At 39.5% G+C, this 19,606-nt stretch overlaps 1 protein-coding gene across 3 annotated transcripts in view; it reads left to right on the top strand.

The window, feature by feature from the left end:
* Positions 1 to 19,606, top strand: part of SLC25A26 (solute carrier family 25 member 26) — a 241,107-nt gene that overhangs the window by 207,249 nt on the left and 14,252 nt on the right. For all 3 annotated transcript variants that reach the window (XM_032210169.1, XM_032210171.1, XM_032210172.1), the window contains one exon: positions 5,904 to 5,973. In XM_032210169.1, the coding sequence (XP_032066060.1) occupies positions 5,904 to 5,973 (70 nt within the window). The remainder of the gene's footprint in view (positions 1 to 5,903; positions 5,974 to 19,606) is intronic.

Raw genomic sequence — 19,606 nt, 5'->3', positions numbered from 1 at the left:
CCTTCAATCTTTACTTGGAGGATTAAGTGAAGTATGTTGTATTTTTCTGGGTGTCGCTTTTCTATGGTTTTGATGATTTCCCTTGGCTTTCCTAGGCGGCTTATTACCTCCTCAATTCTGATTTTGTCAACCCAACTTATACGTAAAAGGCCCCTGTAAATCAACATTTCAAATGCTTCTAGTCTCTTCAAGTGGCTTTCTGTCAGAGACCAACTCTCCATTCGGTAGAGCAGGATAGAAAAGATGTAGCATCTGACAAGCCTAATTTTCAATTTTAGGCTTATGCCGTGACTGCAGATTACTGCGGAAGACTGAAGAAGTGTATCTCTTAGAAGAGCAAAATTCATTGGCATCCTTCAGTCTCAAAAGACTATGATATTGTGCTCTGGAAAGAGGTCCTAAAGCAGCATCTGGTATGGCTAAAAAGGCCAATTTGGGAGTGGCAATCCCTTCCACACTGAGGGCAGATACAGTCTGTCCCCTGCCCAGCCCCCAGATTTTGCTGGTTCAAAATACATACTATCTTATTTGAATACTTTAGTTTATGGTTAATCAAGTGACTGTTTCAGGGGCATTGGGTTTCATATTTATATTTTGATTCATGAAAATACAGATAGCAACTTGACTTATGACTGCAGTTCAACCCGACATTTTTATTGCCAAGCAAGATAGTTGTTAAGTGAATTTTGCCCCTTTTTCTAAACTTTCTTGCGATAGTTGTTCATTGAATCACTGCAGTTGTTAAGTTGGTTGTTAAGTGAATCTGGTTTCCCTGTTGACTTTGCTTGTCAGAAGGTTGCAAAAGGGGATCATGTGACCCCAGGACACTGCAACCGTCATAAATGCATATCAGTTGCCGAGTGTCTGAATTTTGGTCACATGTTCATGACAATGGTTATAAGTATGAAAAAAGTTCATAAGGCACTTTTCTTCAGTACGGTTGTAACTTTCAATGGTCACTAAATAAATAGTTGTAAATCAAGGGCTATCTGTACTACATTTATTAATGTAAATTTAAAAGATTGGGACTATCTTGTGTTATCCAATCACAGTCCAATCACATTATTTGGTCCCAATGAGCCATGAGACATATTTTTAACATCCCCAACCCAATATAACTATTGCTGTGGTAGGCATTCCACTAATTCTGCTAATCTCTATCAGAAAGACATTTTAACACGCTAGTATTTGATATTGATTAGAATGGTATATTATCAATAAGTAGTATCTTAACTTCTGGGTCAAGGACACAAGTTTTTGAGCATCAGTGTTTGAGATCCCACAACAAGGCAGCAAGTGGTTTGTTATGCTTCATAGTGTATTATTGCAATGTAGCACACTAGTTTGTGGATTTTCTGCCTCTAAAATCAGATCTGAGAACAAAATGAAGAGACTGCCAATTTGTACTAGCCATGTGTGTATGCACAAATCCTTTTTTTAAAAAAAACTTCTCTCTCCTGATCTTTTCTGGTTTCTTGCCTGTCCTTAACCAATACAGTATATGTATTTATTATATATGGGGACTTCTTAAGAGCGAGTCCAAAGATAATATGTTTAGAAACGATTAGTTGAAAAATCTTCACTGCACTTGTCAATGGTAAATGTATGTCCTTTGATATTGTTGTGTGGGGAAATCATCTGGGGTACTCTGTAAATATCTTACTGAAATGTGGTCCCAAATCAGAGGTGGTATTCAGCAGGTTCTGACCAGTTCTGGAGAACCGGTAGTGGAAATTTTGAGTAGTTTGGAGAACCGGTAAATGCCACCTCTAACCCCATCTACTCTCTGCCTTCCGAGTCCCAGCTAATTGGGAGGAAGTGGAGATTTTGCAGTAATCTTCCCCTGGAGTGGGGAGGGAATGGAGATTTTACGGTATCCATCCCTTGCCACGCCCACAAAGCCACACCCACAAAGCGACACCATGCCTCCAAGCCACGCCCGCAGAACCAGTAGTAAAAAAAATTGAATCCCACCACTGTCTCAAGTAGTAGACCAACCCAACTATGTTGTGCTTGTGTGGGTTTTGTTTGTTCTGTTTTGGTTCCATAAAGGAAATCTTAGAAATTGATGTCTGCAATCGAGAGGCCCTACCTATTTAGTCTTCATAAACAGTTTAAAAATATTCCTATACAGCAACTTGCTTTTCACTGTTTAATTTTTTTCATTCCACAGAAGAAATATTTCGATATGTAGTTGTTTATTTTGTTTCTTTGATAGATGTATCTCCATCCTTCCCTCCAAGAGCTCAAGGTGCCTTCCATGGAGAGGTCTCTTTTCTTAAATAATTTTTTATTTTTGAATAAACACAAACAGACAAAACACAACAAACACCACAAAAATATCTTCCATTACAAATTATAAAGAGTGTGTAAATTGGTTACAAAGAGCTTTAGTGCATCCCTTCCACAGTCATCACTTACAATTCATATCAAGTTATATGTTTTAAATCAAATATATTTATATAGATTACTATCACCATACCTCAATCTTCATATGACTATGATTGTTTTTACGTCCCTTTATATAAAATATTCCAAAATTTAAAGCAAAACCACATGATGGCATTCCGTTATCTATTCTCAATATCATCCAGCAACATTACATCTTTATGACACTTTCTAAATAAAAAATTAATTATGTTTAATAACAAAGTTTCTAGACCTTCTTAATCACTATTTACAATTTATATCCAATTTCTCTTTTGTCATGTCAATACAAATATTCCATTATTATCATTATCAATCATTTAACAACATCCGTCATCATTTCATTTTTTTTGTCTTTAAAGCAAATTTAACTTGCTCTCTTGTATGAGGTCTCTTGTATTTATCCCAGCAAGAGCTGACCTATGAGGTAGAGTGATCTGAGAGAGGGGGGGGGGGATTCCAAAGGAATCCAGTAAGCTTCTGTAGTTGAGGATGGACTTGAACCTGGTTCTCTTTGATGGCAGTCCATGACAATAACCACTACAGTGGTTCTTGTATCTATCCATGAATAGAGGCATATCAGAGAGGTACAGATACTTTTTTTAAATTTTCATTTAAAAAAAAAAAATTAGAAAGGAAATTTAACTCAGCCTTTAAACTATGGCTGGCTGGTGATAGCTGTAAACAATTCTGAAGGACATCAGATTTGATCAATCTTCCCCTGCCAGGCATTTATATCTTTTTTTTTCCAGAGAGGCAGAAAATGTTATCTGATCTGATGCCTCATAAGCATTCATCTTATGAGATTCTTTGGAAAAAGTAATTGCAACACACATAATAAAGAATTAGCTGTATATTTCACAACAAAACAGCAACTTGAGACAGAATATCTAAAAACTATACGATAGTTAGAGTAATCCTTGTTTTTCCTAGTGCCAGATCAGTCTGTCTGTCTGTCTATCATGTGTCTGTCTGTCTGTTTGTCTGTCTTCCGTCCATCCATCCGTCCATCTATCTATCTTCTGCATCAGGGGTGTAAAACTGGTGGCCCGGATGCATCACATGCAGGCCATGCCTACCTCAGCTCCGCGAATGGGAAAAACATTGCAAAATGACACATGGTGGCAATGTGACTCTGCAAGTTTAGCACCTATGATCTACATTCTAATTTTAAGAGATCTTTCATCTCACTTACAATCATAACCAACTTAAGCAACAGACTTAAGTTGGGATTTTCAAGGGATTTTAAAATCACATTCAAAAGGTCCCGTAGAATCTTATTATGGGATTCCTTTCTGTCCACATATATCTTCCCAAGCTCCCAATGTTATATGTCGCATGAATGAATAAATGACCATGCAAAATTTACATATGACATTCTGCCTAATTACACGCGAGAGAGACCAGTATGAAAAGGAAGATGGAAAGGAGAAAGAAGAGGGGAAAGGAAGGGAATTGACAGAAGAGAAGAATAGCAAGCATATATATGTAGTGGGAGAGTAGGTTTCTGCCATTGATTGGCTCACATTTTAGGTGGAAGCTCTCAATCCTACCCTGATAAATTTGTGGAAGGGAAGAGAATGGAAAAAGAGAGACGTATGTGTGGAAGAACAGGATTGGTAGAGGAAGTTTGTGAGGGAGGGAGGGAGGGAAAGAGGAGAACAGAATGAGAGAACTCATTCTTTTAACCCATTTTTGGCTTAAAGTTCTGACAGATAGTCCTTCAGCAGAATACACTCATCAATATATATACAGTATTCATCCTTATTCTCTAGGTTAAAAATTCCACCAACATTGTAGACTTTGTACACTTCATAATTATTATAAAAATTTCTCCTCCCCTTTAGCAGATAGGTTTTTTCCCGTTTTCCTTTCACATTTTCAGCTGGCTCTCCATGTAAAATAAGGAAATGGAAAGAAACATGTTAGCTCATTTATGTTAAGTGCCAGTGGTGAATTATCCCCTGTGGTATGCTCTCAAGTGCTGCATTCTGTAGTCTATTTTTAAATGATTCAGAGAGTAGGGCTTTCCCTGCCTTGTGGAAACACCATAATTAAATTGGCCTCTTTGTGAGGGGATTATCTTATTTCCTGTTGGCCAGTTTGCATTCTTCCTTTGGCCATGGTCATCTAAATTGCTTTGAGTTCTATGGAAGGGTGTTGTCCAGTTTTCTTGGTTCTTGTCTCTCAGTTCAGCTTTTATAGAAGTTAGCATGTACCTAGGTTAGAGATAATACTATCTGTAATACCTCTTTATAATCTGGTGCCCTCAGATGTTTTCTGATGAAACTACCACCATTCCTTACAGCTGGCCATGCTGGTGAAAGCAGTTAAGGTACTCCAAAACATCTGGAAAGCATCACAAAGAAGGCTGGTCTAAGATTGAACTTTTGAATCTCAGTCTTTCTCCAGAAATAGTTGTGGTTTTTGTGGTTGTGAGATGAGCCTTGCTTTGGATATGCTCTATCTACTGATACAAGACTCGGCTGTTGAAATGTCATTTTCCAGCATTCTTCAGAATTTTTTTTTTAAATGCCCTGGAATTGGGGCTGCTGTTTAAGGAATTGATACAACTGCTTGTCAATCAGTTTTCTGGGAAGACTGGAAGAGAATGTGCTCGTAATCAGCTATTATTTTTGAAACTGTAAATTGGCTTTCAATTTAGATGATTCTGCCCAAAATGTGGGTCAGGTGGGAATACAGATCCACAGCTCAGCTGTTAGATATATAAAACTCTATATCATTCTAAACAGTTTGGCCATATAGTTAGAGCAATGTTTCTCAACCTTGGCGACTTTAAGACATGTGTGGAGTTTCAACTTCCCAAATTCTCTAGGCTGGGGAATTGTGGAAGTTGAAGTCCACATATCTTAAAGTTGCCAAGGTTGAGAAACACAGAATTAGCGGGTTGTCTAGGCAAGTTACTATTTTCTGGCCACTTTTCTGCCTCATTAAGATTACTGTTAATAGTGATGATTGCTTAGCTGTGGGACTGCTCAACTTAGTATATCTTAATACTATTAATATAGGCCAAAGTGTTGGGTAGAATGTGGAGCAGTTGTTTGGAAAAGATATTGTTTGGCATGAATATTCAGCTTGGAAGTTACTGCTGGTATTTTTTCCAGTAGTTTTTTTGTTTTTTTTGTGTTCATGTTTTATCTTCCCAAGAGGAAGAAAGATCCGGGCAGTATCTGCAAAATTGCATTTTTATCCAGGCTGAAACAAATATGTATCTAACTCTCTGCAAACAAGCTTCAGTGCTTCACTCCTCAGATCAACCACTTTTACCACCTTTTGGCAGGATGTGAGTGGGGTGTGAATGGTGGGTAGAAGGGATTACTCAATCTATAACTGAAGATGCCACAAAAATAGCCATTTAAAACTCTAGCACTCTCTCCCTGACAGGAAAGCAGCAAGTTGCAAGCCAGGCAGAGACTAACGTTTTGTCCACCCACCTCCTCTCTCTTTAAACACAGGAACTTTGGTCATGGAAGCAAGGACACGTGGTGGATTCTTGGCAGTCGGCAGTCTGTGGAGCATTTGCAGGTGCAAAGGATTATATGTTATCCTGGGAAACATAGAAGAAGAAAAGCAGGGAGGAGGGACAGAGCGCCACTCTATGAAGGCCAACGAGGCAGACACATTCTTTTATAATTCCGGTTTGTTTAGAGTGAAGAAAATGGAATGCGGGGAAGGGTGGAGGTGGGGGAAACGGGGGAAAGAAGGTGAGTGTAAGGAGCCCAGACCAGGGTGTCGGTTTGAAAGACAGCCAATTTGTTTTTGGCAAATTTCTGTTATTGAACAAACAGGGCCTGTCAGTCAGCTTCTGGGATTATCCAAAGGTTGAGCTGTAAAACTCTGTGAGGAGAACGTGCATTTGGGTGCGGGTTTTGTGCAGCTGCCTGCCCTGAGCTCCTCTCCAGGCTCAAGGGCTCTCGGTAAGGCCCATGATTCACTCTTCATGTGACAGCTCTGACAGGACTCTAGATTAAGGAGAGTCAGGAGAACAGAATGTCTATGCGCAGCAGCCTCCAGGCGGAAATTTTCCACGGAGGAGAACCGGAAGCTGAAACATCTGGGCAGTCTCGGACACTCTGCCTGGAATGAAGAGTGGCAGGACGTGCTCTGGGATGATTGATCGCAAAAGAGCCTGAAAGTTAATTGAATTCTTAAAGAGCCACCTTGCCCTATTATAACAGCCTGCTTTAAAATAATTTCCTTTCAGATGTCACAAGTGCCACCCATCCAACAAGGGGCGGGGAGGGGGAAGTATAATGGCCTGATAGAAATCTCAAATTAGGGGCAGCTCAGGATTGAGTGGCAAAAACCCTGCAAAATGTGCAGCCTCAGGCTCTGAAGGTGGAGGAAAGGAAGGTGCAAATAGGAGTAACAATGATACTCTCGGGTTGCTGCGGAGTAAAACTCACCCAAATTTAATACATATAGTCCTCGACTTACAGCCATTCGCTTAGTGACTGAAGTTGCAATGGCCTCTGAAAAGTTCTGAACCTTTTGTTGTTCTTCTCGTTATGGCTGAGGTATCCTTACATCTGGAGTCTTTTCTTAGAAATTAACAGTTCATTCAGATACAGGGTAAAATAAAATGGTTGTATGAATGATTAAATAGCTGAAGATGTTATAGTAGCCTTCCCCTGGGGCAATTATGATATACTCCCTCACAAACAGCTGCATGGCCAGTTGTCATGGTGATTGGGGATGACGAAAGTCATAATTCGACATTTCTGGAAGAGTTCAGTTTGAGGAAACTGCTAAATGTACTTATCTTTGTAAATACTGGTTCATTTATTCAGTTCGATCATGTCCTTTACTTACATTGCATGAAATCATTTCAATACATCAGAATTCTCTTCCTCCTTCATGATATTTCAGTTTCCTCCCATGTCTTTACATTTTTACTATTTTTAAATTATAGTGCACTTACTCATTAAAAGCAAACCTTTCCATCTTTCCGTTTTCTTTGCCAATAGTGTGCAAAGTCACTGGAAGAAATTAACCAACATTAGGTACTTATTAATATCATTACTATTTCAGGCAATGAAATTACTTGAAAATGTAACTTGAAGATTTTGTTCCAAATCCCTTTTAAGACTCTTGCAATCATTTTTTTTTGAAACATTGATTTCAGAAATAAAAATAAGAATATTATTCCCTGCCCTTTTCAATGTCATCTTGAAATTGAACCACTGAATCAGTCCAACATAAACCAGAGGACATTTTCTGGTGTAATGCTTGCACGCAGCTTCTACAGTTGTGATTGGAGCCTTACGTAGGTTTTGCTTGCCTTGCTGTCCCTTTGTCTGAGTAAAAAGCCCATTTCTTTGAGTAAAAGCTTCCCAGTAGTTTTAATGAACAACATGCAGAATGTTATACAAAAAGTCTTGGACAGACACTGTTCATGGGGTTTTGCCAAGTGTTGGAGTTCCCTTTGACTTTAACAAGGTTTTGGAAGCTTGAACTGGACTTGGTTTCTCAGTTCATATGTAAGGAGGGTTATAAATTATCCTCTTTTTAATAGAAAAATGAATGCACTGAACTTAGGGACTGCATATTCTCTATTTGTGTGCCATAATGCCAAAACACTTTTTCCACATCCAACAGTGAGAATTCAGAGAAGAAAAAGGCTTGAAGACCTATTCAACATCTCTTGTATTATATAAAACAAAATCTCCTCTTTTGTATACAATAAGGCAGGTACATTAATTGGAAATGGGCACCCTCACAATTTCTCAGTCTTGATATATCTTGAGTTTGTCTCCTAAGTAACGTCGTATCCCACCTGAGAAACAGGCAGTCCTCGACTTACAACCACTCACTTAGCACAGAGTTATGACGAACCACCCCAAAGATACTTACCACCTGGTTCCAAAGTCCTGGTGCCCAGCCCCACCCCTCCATTGTCACATGCCTGGATTTTGGCTGTTCGACAGCCAATCCACATTTACTGCCATTTGCTGTATTCCACCATCACATAACCACAATTTGCAATGTTTTTGCCAAAAAACAGTGTTTAATTCCAGTTTTTGGCAAAAACACTCCATAGCAAATAGAGTTTGCTTAACGATCACCTCGAAAGGGTCGTAAATTCAGGTTGGTCACATGATGACCCACTTTATGACCATCACAACTGGGCGGGCTCCATACGATCGTAACTGGAGGACTACCTGTACTGGTATTCTTGTTTTCATGAGCTGTGATCTGGGGAACATTCTGTGATCTGTGAAGAGGCTTTATGTGGTCTGGGGAGAAGCCATTGCTAAATCTCCAAAAGCTGCTGAAATGCTGACTTTCCAAACTGGATTTTTAAGGAGTCACAAAGTGTATTAACAGTTGTTGAACAAAAGCCAGTATTGCCACTTACTTTACTTCTCACATTCCCCTGCAGGAGATTCTGGCTGTCTCAATCTTTTCATATATCTTATAAGAGATTGTGGAACAGGCTCTAAACAGAGTATAATTTTTTTAACCTTTCCTTTCCCATGAAAATTTAGAAGCCTAAAATATTTCGTCTACTGAATTGTGCATGGGTCATGAAGAGATGAAGATATATAATTACACTTCAAAATGAAACTGGACTTATAGTATAAAATCTTTTAAACACATACTGTATAAGTAAGATCAGTTGTCTCTGTGTTATTTAATTCAGTTGCAGTTTTTTTGGGAAAGGAAAATAAAAGTGTACAAACTCCAGCCATGGGCCAATCTTTAATCAAAGCAATGTTGCCAATACCACAAAAAGCATATTCAGACACTATGACTGTCTCAGATGCCCTCTGTGCTCGTGGTCTTTGCTTTACCACAAAATTTACTTAAAGTGTTCTAGAGGTCAGAGAAGAGAGGGGGAAATTAAACAATACACACACTCTGATTTTTAATCTCTCACGTTAGCCAAAAAAAAGTTTGGCTCTTTTCTTAACCAAAAAGTTGTATACTTGACAGAAAAAACAAACATTACAGTGAAGTTAAATCATCAACACTGTCCTTTTCTGTTTTTAATGCCGGTAAAACTCAAGTCAACTTTCTATGATGTTTTAGCAGCTTGCAGTGTGTTTTTTGGTTATGTTTACTGGTTATGTCTATAAAGAATAGCCATTCCACAAAGGCCTAGGAATACAAACTTTCAAATACAATCAGAAGCCTGCAATCAAATAATTGTCTGAGTGATTGAAATCAATAAATGAAGTTATGAATCACTCTCTTCTTTATCTTCCATATACTACCTGCTGTTTATTTTATTTAGTGTTTAGTCTTTTTTAACCTATATCCCACCTTCATTATTTTGACAAAAAACTCAAGACAGAAAACATACCCAACACACGTTTCTCCCCTTGTTTTCCCCACAATGACAACCCTGTGAGGTGGATTGGGCTGAGAGAGAGAGAGAGAGAGTATGTGTGTGTCAGTTCCAATGTCACCAGCTGGCCTTCATGCCTAAAACAGGACCAGAACTCACAGAGTCCTTGAATCTTTCCTGAATTGTTTTAATTCTAGTCAAATTGAGACACTTTTTCTTTTCTAATATGCATGAATATGGAAAATTATTCAACATAAACACATGGATGAACTTTCAGATATGTAGGTAATGAACTAATGGACTATACAGTTATCAAATTGCAAGTAATATATATGTTGTTTTACACTATTAATTTTCATTAATATTTATTAGTATTGCTAATATTGTAACCAAGTACAAACATGGACTACAGGCAAATTGCATACAGTTGCAAGAATTTTTCTGCAATTGTGGTCTGCTTCTATCAGAAAAAATGATTTTAAGCACCAATATAAAAGCTAAAAAGAAAAACAAAAATAGATAGCTGTGATTTAGTGATGTGCTTTTTCTATGTATATAATAATCATAAGCTAGAGTGTATTCCTCACCACTAGAAAATTTCTGATAGAATCTGAAATGCTCGAGTCTGTAACCTGGAAACTGTGCTTTTAAGTTTATTTTTTTTAACTGTAATCATTAATTATATAATATTATTTTGTATAAAATAATAATCGAACTATTATTTTGAATCTTCGGAAGAGTAAAATCTCTCCTGAAACCTGGTTTTGCAAGTCCAGATGGTCCTTGTTTAATATCCACTCGTCCGATGATGATTCAGAGTTAGCACACCGTTGTACCATGTTGTCTTATGATAGGTCTATGTGGGTACATATATACAAGTTAAATAGATCTTGCCCAGAAACTAGCAACCTTAATTGCATTCTGTCATAGTGTCACGAGGTCTTCAAATATGTACTGATTAGGACACAAAGGACAGGCATACAATTGTGTTATTGTCTGCATGTCACCACAATCACAAAAGGAAGAAGCCACTATATAGTCCCACTTGTTCAGAGTATCACTGGAACTTGTACCCATGCACAGTCCCATTCCCATGATTCCCAGCTTTTGCCAGCTGGCCCAGCTTCCGGCTCTTCTGTTGGTTCCATCCAATGTTGGTTCTTAGTAGTTTTCCATAGGTCTTCTCTGCTTTTAAATTCTTCAAAGTCTTCCTTCGAGGTAAAGAAGCTTTTCCTAGGTTTTAAACTGGTGAACTGGTTGTAGGCCATAGAGAGGTTGTTGTCTAGATATTGATGATTTAGGCCTCTTTCTGTATGCTGCTTTTTCTCTGTGAACAGCAGGAAAGGCAATAGTGATGGTAGATTATAACTAGAGGGATAGGTTTAAGGCATCCGGTAATAATTCTGCTAGCTTCCTTCAGAACAACATCTACTTTCCCAGTATGTGCTGATTTATAACAAAGTGGGTAGGCATGTGATCGCCATATGCAACCTTGACTGCTGTCTTCTGACAAAGAAGGTGCATGGAGAATTTGGCAAGATGTCACAGATAGTAATTTGTGTGAATGCAGCAGTGGTGAGTTCTGGCTGGTACTGCCCAGTATGGCTGTACCGGTGGTAGCTGGGAGCAGCTGACAGCGTACTGGTACGGTGACCGGTTTGGCCAACTCGCCCGCCCGCATTCTATACCTGTTTTTAAAGCAACTGCCCAATTGTGCACACGCACACAGTGTGCGGCGCCTGCACAACCTCCGACAAGCATCTGGGTGTCGCAGGGGCGTGCACGAACAGGATGACCTGAGCAACACAAACAGGATGACCATGAGCAGCGTTCCAGTAGGGATGGGGAGAGGAACCCACCACTGGATTGCAGGATGCTGCAACCACGTGGTATTTATCTGACTACAAAAAATGGGATTGCTGCAAGTATTCTCCTTATAACATCTTAAAAAGGTGTGGTCTGAATCTAGAAAACAATTTATTGGAAGATTGTTGTGAGATTTCCATCTGCTATATTTTGAAATTTTGTAGGAATTTTCAGAAATTATTTTTTCCCCTCTTTCTATAATGGGGGAAGATGGTTCAGGCAAACCTGTGAAAGTGTAAGGTGCTGATTTGAACCTTCCAAGTTAAAGAAATTTTATAGCAACAATCAAACACCTCTGCTTTCAGTTCTTTGTGTTATTATTAATAGGTTAGTAATAGGCTTGGCTGCTTGCCTGAATAGAGCAATAATAGTCTTCAGCTTCAAAAAAGAATATGAACCCTGTTAACTGCTGACCTACCATTTTCCTTTCAGTTGTATGGAAATTGTAGGTCAGATTCTAAGCATGAAATTCTTTGTGTGGGCTGAGTAATAATATCATGGAAGAGAAATAGAGGATGTTCTAATTCTGGCCCATTGCTTGGTACAACACAAAGCTGGTTGTGAAATTAACTTCAATTCCTTGCATTATATTTTATATAAAAGACCTTTCTGTTATTCTGAGCTGCTGGGGAGGTTTGTCTTTGTATGTTTAATATTGGAGTGTATTAAAAAATATTGGACTGTTATATTAATAATATTCAAGTTGACGGACACTGAAAAAAATGCCATATTTCTCCACCTCCACAGTACCAATTCTACTGAATCTGCTGTTTCTATACCCAGATATTTTCACTAGTAAAGATCAACATAAAGGTTAGTTCAGCTTGTGTATGCTTTGCAGGACACAATATAGATCAGTGATGGCGAACCTTTTTCTTATGGTGTGCCAAAATTGTCCACAAGCGCGCTATTGTGCACGAATGCCCATACCAATTCAATCCTCCCCTGCCCACCTGCACATGCACGCCCCCCCCCCCCCGGTGCATTCATGCATGGCCCCTCTCCAGGCTCTGGAGGCTTTCCGGAAGCCTGGGGAGGGCGAAAATGGTATCCCCTGGCCTCCTGGAGGTCCTCTGGAACCTGAAAATGGATCATTTCTGAACTTCTGGTTAGCCCGTTGGGGCCGTTTTTCACCCTCCCCAGCCTCCGGAGGCTTTACTGAAGCTTGGGGAAGGCGAAAACAACATCCCCCGGCCCTCCAGAAGGCGAAAAATCAGCTGGCCAGCATGTACATGGGTGCCGGAGATGATGGCTGGCGTGCCAGCAAATATGGCTCTGTGTGTCACCTGTGGCATGTGTGCCATAGGTTTTCCATCATGGATATAAACAGTCCTTGACTTATGACTACAATTCAAATTTCCATTGCAAAGCAAGATGGTTTGCAAAGTGAGTTTTGCCCCATTCTACAACCTTTCATGCCACAGTTAAGTGAATCACTTCAGTTGTTAAGTTAATAACATGGTTGTTAAGTGAATATGGCTCCCTCATTGACTTTGCTTGTTAAATTGCTGCGAAAGGTGATCATATGACCTTAGAACACTGCAAACATCATAAATGCATTCCAGTTGCCAAGTGTCCAAATTTTGATCACGTGACCATGGGGATGCTGCAATGGTGAAATTACTGTGAAAAATGGCCGTAAGTCACTTTTTTCAGTGTGGTTGTAACTTTGGTCACCAAATGAATGGTTGTAAGTCAAGGACTACCTGTGTGAATTCCAGCATTCTACACAAAATTGTAATTATAGATGAGTAAGGACTTCCTTTAATTCTCCTCATCCGCATAGGAAGCCATCTTATAAAATGTGTATGTCAATCCTGAGCCTTCGACAGCAGGATGAACTAAAAAGATTAAATAAACATATGCGAAACACGTGTAACCATTGGCGTGTCACAAAATTTCAGTCAATTTAAATAAAGACAACTGAAGGAGTCTTTTTCTAAAACAAACTGATGAGAATTTCTTTTCTCCTTCTACCCATTTTGAATTGTCTAGGCAAGATTCCAATTTTTTCCTCTTAAAGTCAAGAAGGCAAGAAATATGTTAGGCAGATGCCTCCAAAGACTGTCAAAATAGCTTCCACCAACTGGAGGTTTCCCATCTTCATATCACCCTGGCTTTGCTGCAGCCACTGCTGGCATTGAATCACAACCAACATCACACAAGTGTGATTCTGCTTGTCCTCAATGTCCATGGTAGTGGATCTGGATACTTGAGAGACCGCCTACTGCCAATTACCTCCACACGACCTATTAGATCTCACCGGTTAGGCCTCCTCCGAGTCCCATCTGCCGGTCAATGTCGACTGGCAACTACACGGAGGAGAGCCTTCTCGGTGGCAGCTCCGACCCTGTGGAACGATCTCCCCGTGGAAATTCGTACCCTCACCACCCTCCAGACCTTCCGCACAGCCCTCAGAACTTGGCTATCCTGTCAGGCCTGGGGTTAAGATTACAACCCGCCCGAATAGTATGAATGTTGTGTTCTTAATTATGTATTTGTCTTATATGTTAAAAGTTTGTCTCCCCCTCCCCCTTTTTAAGTTGTAAGCCGCCCTGAGTCCCCCCAGGGAAAAGGGCGGCATATAAATAAACTTTAAATCTAAATCTAAATCTCAGATGTGTCCCGGAGAGTCTTCTAATTCTCTGTAGTACGCCGAATAGGGGTGTACAGGACAGAAGAGTGACATGGAATAACATAATTGGACATGGGCTGTGGTCCTTACTTGATATTGGGAGAATCAAAAGGCTCAGTGGGTAGATGATCATGTAAATGGCGGGGTTTGATTTTTACTTTGGCGGTCATGGTTTTCAAATACTAGATTGTTTATTCTAGGGCTTATCCTTCAGTTTTAATGTGCTTTCTGTCTCAAAGGGCTAGAAAAACAACTCCATTAATTTTCAATACTTATTGTCAGAGGGTTACCAAAAGGGGGGGAAGACCACAATTTGCCCATATTTGCTAGAATGCTTCTTCTCTTCAACTTATGTTAACATAAGGAAGAAGCAGTTTTTAAAAGAATTGGAGAGAGAAGGTTAAGGTAAGGTAGTGAAAAAGGGAAAGAAAGAGAGAAAGATAAGAGAAGGTTGTCCTGCATGAAAACTGGATGTTTGTAGTTACCCTGTTTCCCCCCAAATAAGACCTCCCTGGATAATAAGCCCAATCGGGCTTTTGAGCGCATGCACTAAAATAAGCCCTTCCCCCCAAATAAGCCCTTCCTAAAAAACATTGCAACACAGCAGCAGCCATGAGGTGACCACTCTCACCACTTCCTGCACCTCAAGAATAATAAGAGCTCCCTGAAAATAAGGCCAAGCGCTTATTTCGTGAGTCAGGGAAACATGGTAGATTTCTCTAATTGAGAGTGGTGCGATGGCCTAGAGGTGGAATTCTCACTTCACAATCAGGAGACTCTGAGTTCAATTCTAGGTAGAGGCAGATATTTCTCTCTCTGGACACACTGAGAATATATTTGCTGAAACGAACTCCACATTGGTAACAGGAATGGCATCTGGCCAGTAAACCCTCAGCTCCAAACAGTTGGCCAGACTCCAACCTGTAAGGGATTATGGGGTCATTAAAAAAGGGGGAGGATGATTTCTCTAGTTTAAGTAGAGAACTGGAGGGGATGCAGCCCAGTCTCCTAATCCCCTGGCTGATAAGTGAGAACAGAATGGTAGCATTTACTCTGCAATTCTACAACACTTTGAATCCCAACACTTTGAATCAGGCCAATTAAAAATTAGCTAAATTGTACAGTTTAGTTTTTATTATAGCAAAAGGGAAAGAGATGCTATCATGATCAAGGACGTGGAAATACAAAGTCCATGATCAGAGGCACTGTCATTCTACGTGTTAGATGCTCTATAGAGGCAGAGAGGCTCAATGTAATGCTTTGTTGAGAAAAGCCAGAGGCTGTCCTTTTTTTGCAGCTTGTGGCCAAGATTGGAACTGATAGAAAAACTCAGAAGTAATCAAGTCTACCCAGAGGGAGAGAGACAATCAGTATATATGGGGAAACCTCATACCAATAGAGGGACACGGTGGCTAAGTGGCTAAGACGCTGAGCTTGTCGGCGGTTCGAATAGCTAGTGCTGTGTAACGGAGTGAGCTCCTGTTACTTGTCCCAGCTTCTGCCAACCTAGCAGTTCAAAACCATGTAAAAATGCAAGTAGAAAAATAGGAACCACCTTTGATGGGAAGGTAACAGCGTTCTGTGCACCTTTGGCATTTAGTCATCCCGGCCACATGACCACAGAGACGTCTTCAGACAGTACTGGCTGTTTGGCTTTAAAACGTTGATGAGCACACACACACACACACAGAGTCAGGAACGACTAGCATGCATGTGCAAGGGGAACCTTTATCTTTACCTCATACCAATAAAGACATTAAAGCAATCCTTTCTACTGCTACAGGTGCCTTCCCAAACTTACCAAACAACACAATACATCTCTCAACAGCCATGAAAATGTTGATGCAAAACACATTTGAACCAAATATTGGTCTTCTCTAGTGAATTTGCAAAGTCAAAACGATAATTTCACCTTAATAAGGAGAAAAGTATAAAAGCCAGTCAAATATTTTAAATGCATTTAATTTTGGAAGACTCCTCCAAAAGTTTAGATTATTGAATGTATTTATTGGCTACCCTGTATCCCAACATCATTATTTAATTTTTAAAAAAAACCATTATGATGGACTGCTCTGAGAAAGGAATTGTTATCTGAAGTAAGCCTAGATTTAAAGATTGCTGTTAATATGGTTTTGTTATTCTGTGCAGAATATTCTGGGATTCCTTTTGTCAGTTAGATTGAACTAATCCACATTGATGCTCTTTATAATTTATTGGATTGGCAATACTGTTTTGACGCATTTGAAGAAATTGATGAATGCTGTAGCGTTTTCCACTTCATTCGGTCCAGAAAACCTATTTCTTCTTCAATCATGGACATATCATAAGAGCAGAAATCTATTGAAAGCGAAGATTGCAAACAATAAAATGCTAGCAACGGCTTTTTTTGCCCATAGAGCTGGACAGCTGCCTTGATTTCCCTTCTGCTCTAATTAGGTCTGACAAGTTTACAGTGCTGGGTTTATAGAGAGTTCCCTTGCCCATACAAGGCATTTAAAGTCAATGATGACATCTCCCTTTAGAAGTGACTCTGTGCAGATGCTGAAGACAGTTATTCCAATCCTAAATTGGTTAAAGAGTTACTAAGGAAATGCCCAGTTTTGAAGTTTCTGCTCCTATTGTGTCTCAGATTTTCCTTTTATAGGATATCCAAATTTCCTTTCTAACTGATGAAAGTCTTCAGACTGCTGGGTTTTAATCTAAATATACAAATATGGATGATGATGTTCTTAAATCTGAGTCTTTAAGAGGCCTTAAATGTATTATGGATTTCTTTTAGAAGTACAACTTAGCCAGTGGGCAGACATCGGCAAACAGATTGCCCACTGGGGGATAGGTACCATCATAGCATATAATTGTCACTGTAATTTGATTCCAGATGGATTGTATTTCCTTTAAAGATCTGTTAGCAATTAATCTTGGGCAACCCAGACCCCAAGCTGCAGGAGGCAGCACTCATTGTTTTTTGCACTGTGCTTCCATACATCACCTGAAGTTAATTCTCCTCGCAGAGGCCGTGGGAATCAGAAACGCTATGAAGCAAAATGTACATGAGGCTGGCGCTTAGTGATGTCACATGGAAGGCATCATGTCTAAATTATCATTGTTGAATTACTTTTGTGTATGGTCTCCGTGGCATTGATATTGTTTGCTAGAGAAACCAATTATGGTGGCTTTTTTTCTCTAAGGAAATCTACTAAAATCTAAATATGTCTATTGGTTGTAGACTTTCTATCTATATTAAATATTTACGATTGAGAAAGATGCAATTCTAATTTGTGTGTGTGTGTGGGGGGGGGTTATCCACATAGGCCATTAGTTTCTGCAAAATATTATGCTAGCATATTATCAGATTTTAAATATTGGGATCATGCTTAGCATACTGGGGATTTGGAGTGATCTTCTCTATTCACAGAGTGTAGATCAAGGGTGTCAAACACAATTTCATTGAGTGCCACACCAGGGTTGTATTTGACCTCAGGGGTGGGGGTGGCCAGAGTGGGAGTAGCGAGCTCAATGTTACTTGTGTCGGGGGACACCTGTGGTAGCCTGAGCGCTCTGCCAATGAAAACGGTCTCCCGAGCTCCGTTTTCGGCTGCGACGGCCTCCTGCAATCCTCTGCCAGCGAAAACAGAGCTCAGGAGGACTGCCAGTCCTTTGCTGTTTCCAGATCAGCCCCGCAGGCCAAATCTAAGCACCCCGCAGGCCAGCCCCAGCCCCCGGGCCTTGAATTTGACACTCCTTGTGTAGACCTTTTTAACAGTTCTTACTGTATCCCTACTGTATGACCATGATAGAGCCTTGTGGTCTCACGTTGTGATGGCTGTTAGATGAGACAGCCTCACTTAACAACCCCTAGTTTGATTTGGTTGCATATATATATATATATATATAGATATATATATATATATATATATATATATATATATATATATATATATATATATATATATGAGATTTTTTTTTTACAACCCCCGGTATGCCCAAATATGGGAGGAAGATCACTACTTCCATTCTCTGTCCTTCGGCTCGTCACAAGAGACCATCCAGGCAGAAACCCAATATTTTTACTGTTGCCTTTTTGTTACATTTTGTTGTATTTGTGCTGATAAATAAATAAAGGGAGACTAGTATAGATCTATTTCAAGCTATTAGCTCTCATCAGCTAGCCATACCCTTACTGGGATATACACACACACACACACACACACACACACACACATACATACATACATACACACACACACACACACACACACACACATACATACATATATGAAGTTAAACTTATAAAATCAAGAGGTTTTTCCCAATTCATATAAAATTAGTTGGAAAATGCAGTTTCAGCCTTTAACAGTTGAAGTATCAGTCTCCCACCTATACTTTGGAAAGGCATGTGCCTTTCCACAAAGCTAAGAGGGAAATCTCACTATCTCCAAGGCAAGGTTACTGTGCTGGATTTTCTGAAATAAGTGGTCTGATCTTGACCCTTCGTATATTATAGGTACTCTCCTTTGAGAATATTTTGCTTTTTTTAACCTCTTTTCTTCTTCTTCTTTTCTTTATTGCTGTGATTCTTTTCTTAGCTAGAGTGGTATCAAAATCGCATTGTTAGAACAATAAATTTAATTCCTAATTCTAAATGCATTAGTGATATTATTGTTTCCGAAGAAATAGCTATAATTTTCCATTTCTTAACACCCACAGTTTAGAAGCAAGGTGGGATTGTTCAGATGTAGTCATTTTTGTCCCAATGAACATATTTACGAGTTACATTTAGTCAGCAATCCTGGCTTAAAAAGTTATACGAGTCATTCTTTCCTGTTCAATAACAAGTAAATAAACTATATAAGTGTGTTTCTGTACTGGGAAGGATTTTGAGATAACCCTGGATTATGGCAAGTAGGCTATATGCTTGTTTACTCTTGTATAATTGTTCCCATATCAATGCCAGATATGCAAATTAGATTTAATACTAGTTATGGATCCTGGCTTTTGTGAGAATGATAAATCAGAATCTCTAGTTCGGATAACACACTAAGCCATGTCTGTCAAAATCCCAGCCTGCGGGCAGGATGCATCACACATTGGCCACACCCACACTTGATTTAGTGATGGGGGGAAAAGTCAAATACGTCATGTGACGATGATGTGACAACATGAGTTTGACACCCCTGCGCTAAGCTGTTCTGTTTTTTTTAGCTTTGTTCCTTTTCCATTTTATTAGTTTTAAGAAAAATTAACATATTTTATGGTTTAAGGTTAACTTTTCCCAAACTGGCCATTTCCAGATGTGTTGGGACTGCAGTTGACTGGTGCATATGTTAGCAGATAGTGGGGAACACTTTGGCTTATAACTCACCTAG

The sequence above is a fragment of the Thamnophis elegans genome, chromosome 2 (assembly GCF_009769535.1).
Source record: "Thamnophis elegans isolate rThaEle1 chromosome 2, rThaEle1.pri, whole genome shotgun sequence".
Taxonomy (NCBI): domain Eukaryota; kingdom Metazoa; phylum Chordata; class Lepidosauria; order Squamata; family Colubridae; genus Thamnophis; species Thamnophis elegans.
This window is presented reverse-complemented; position numbering and strand designations above follow the sequence as displayed.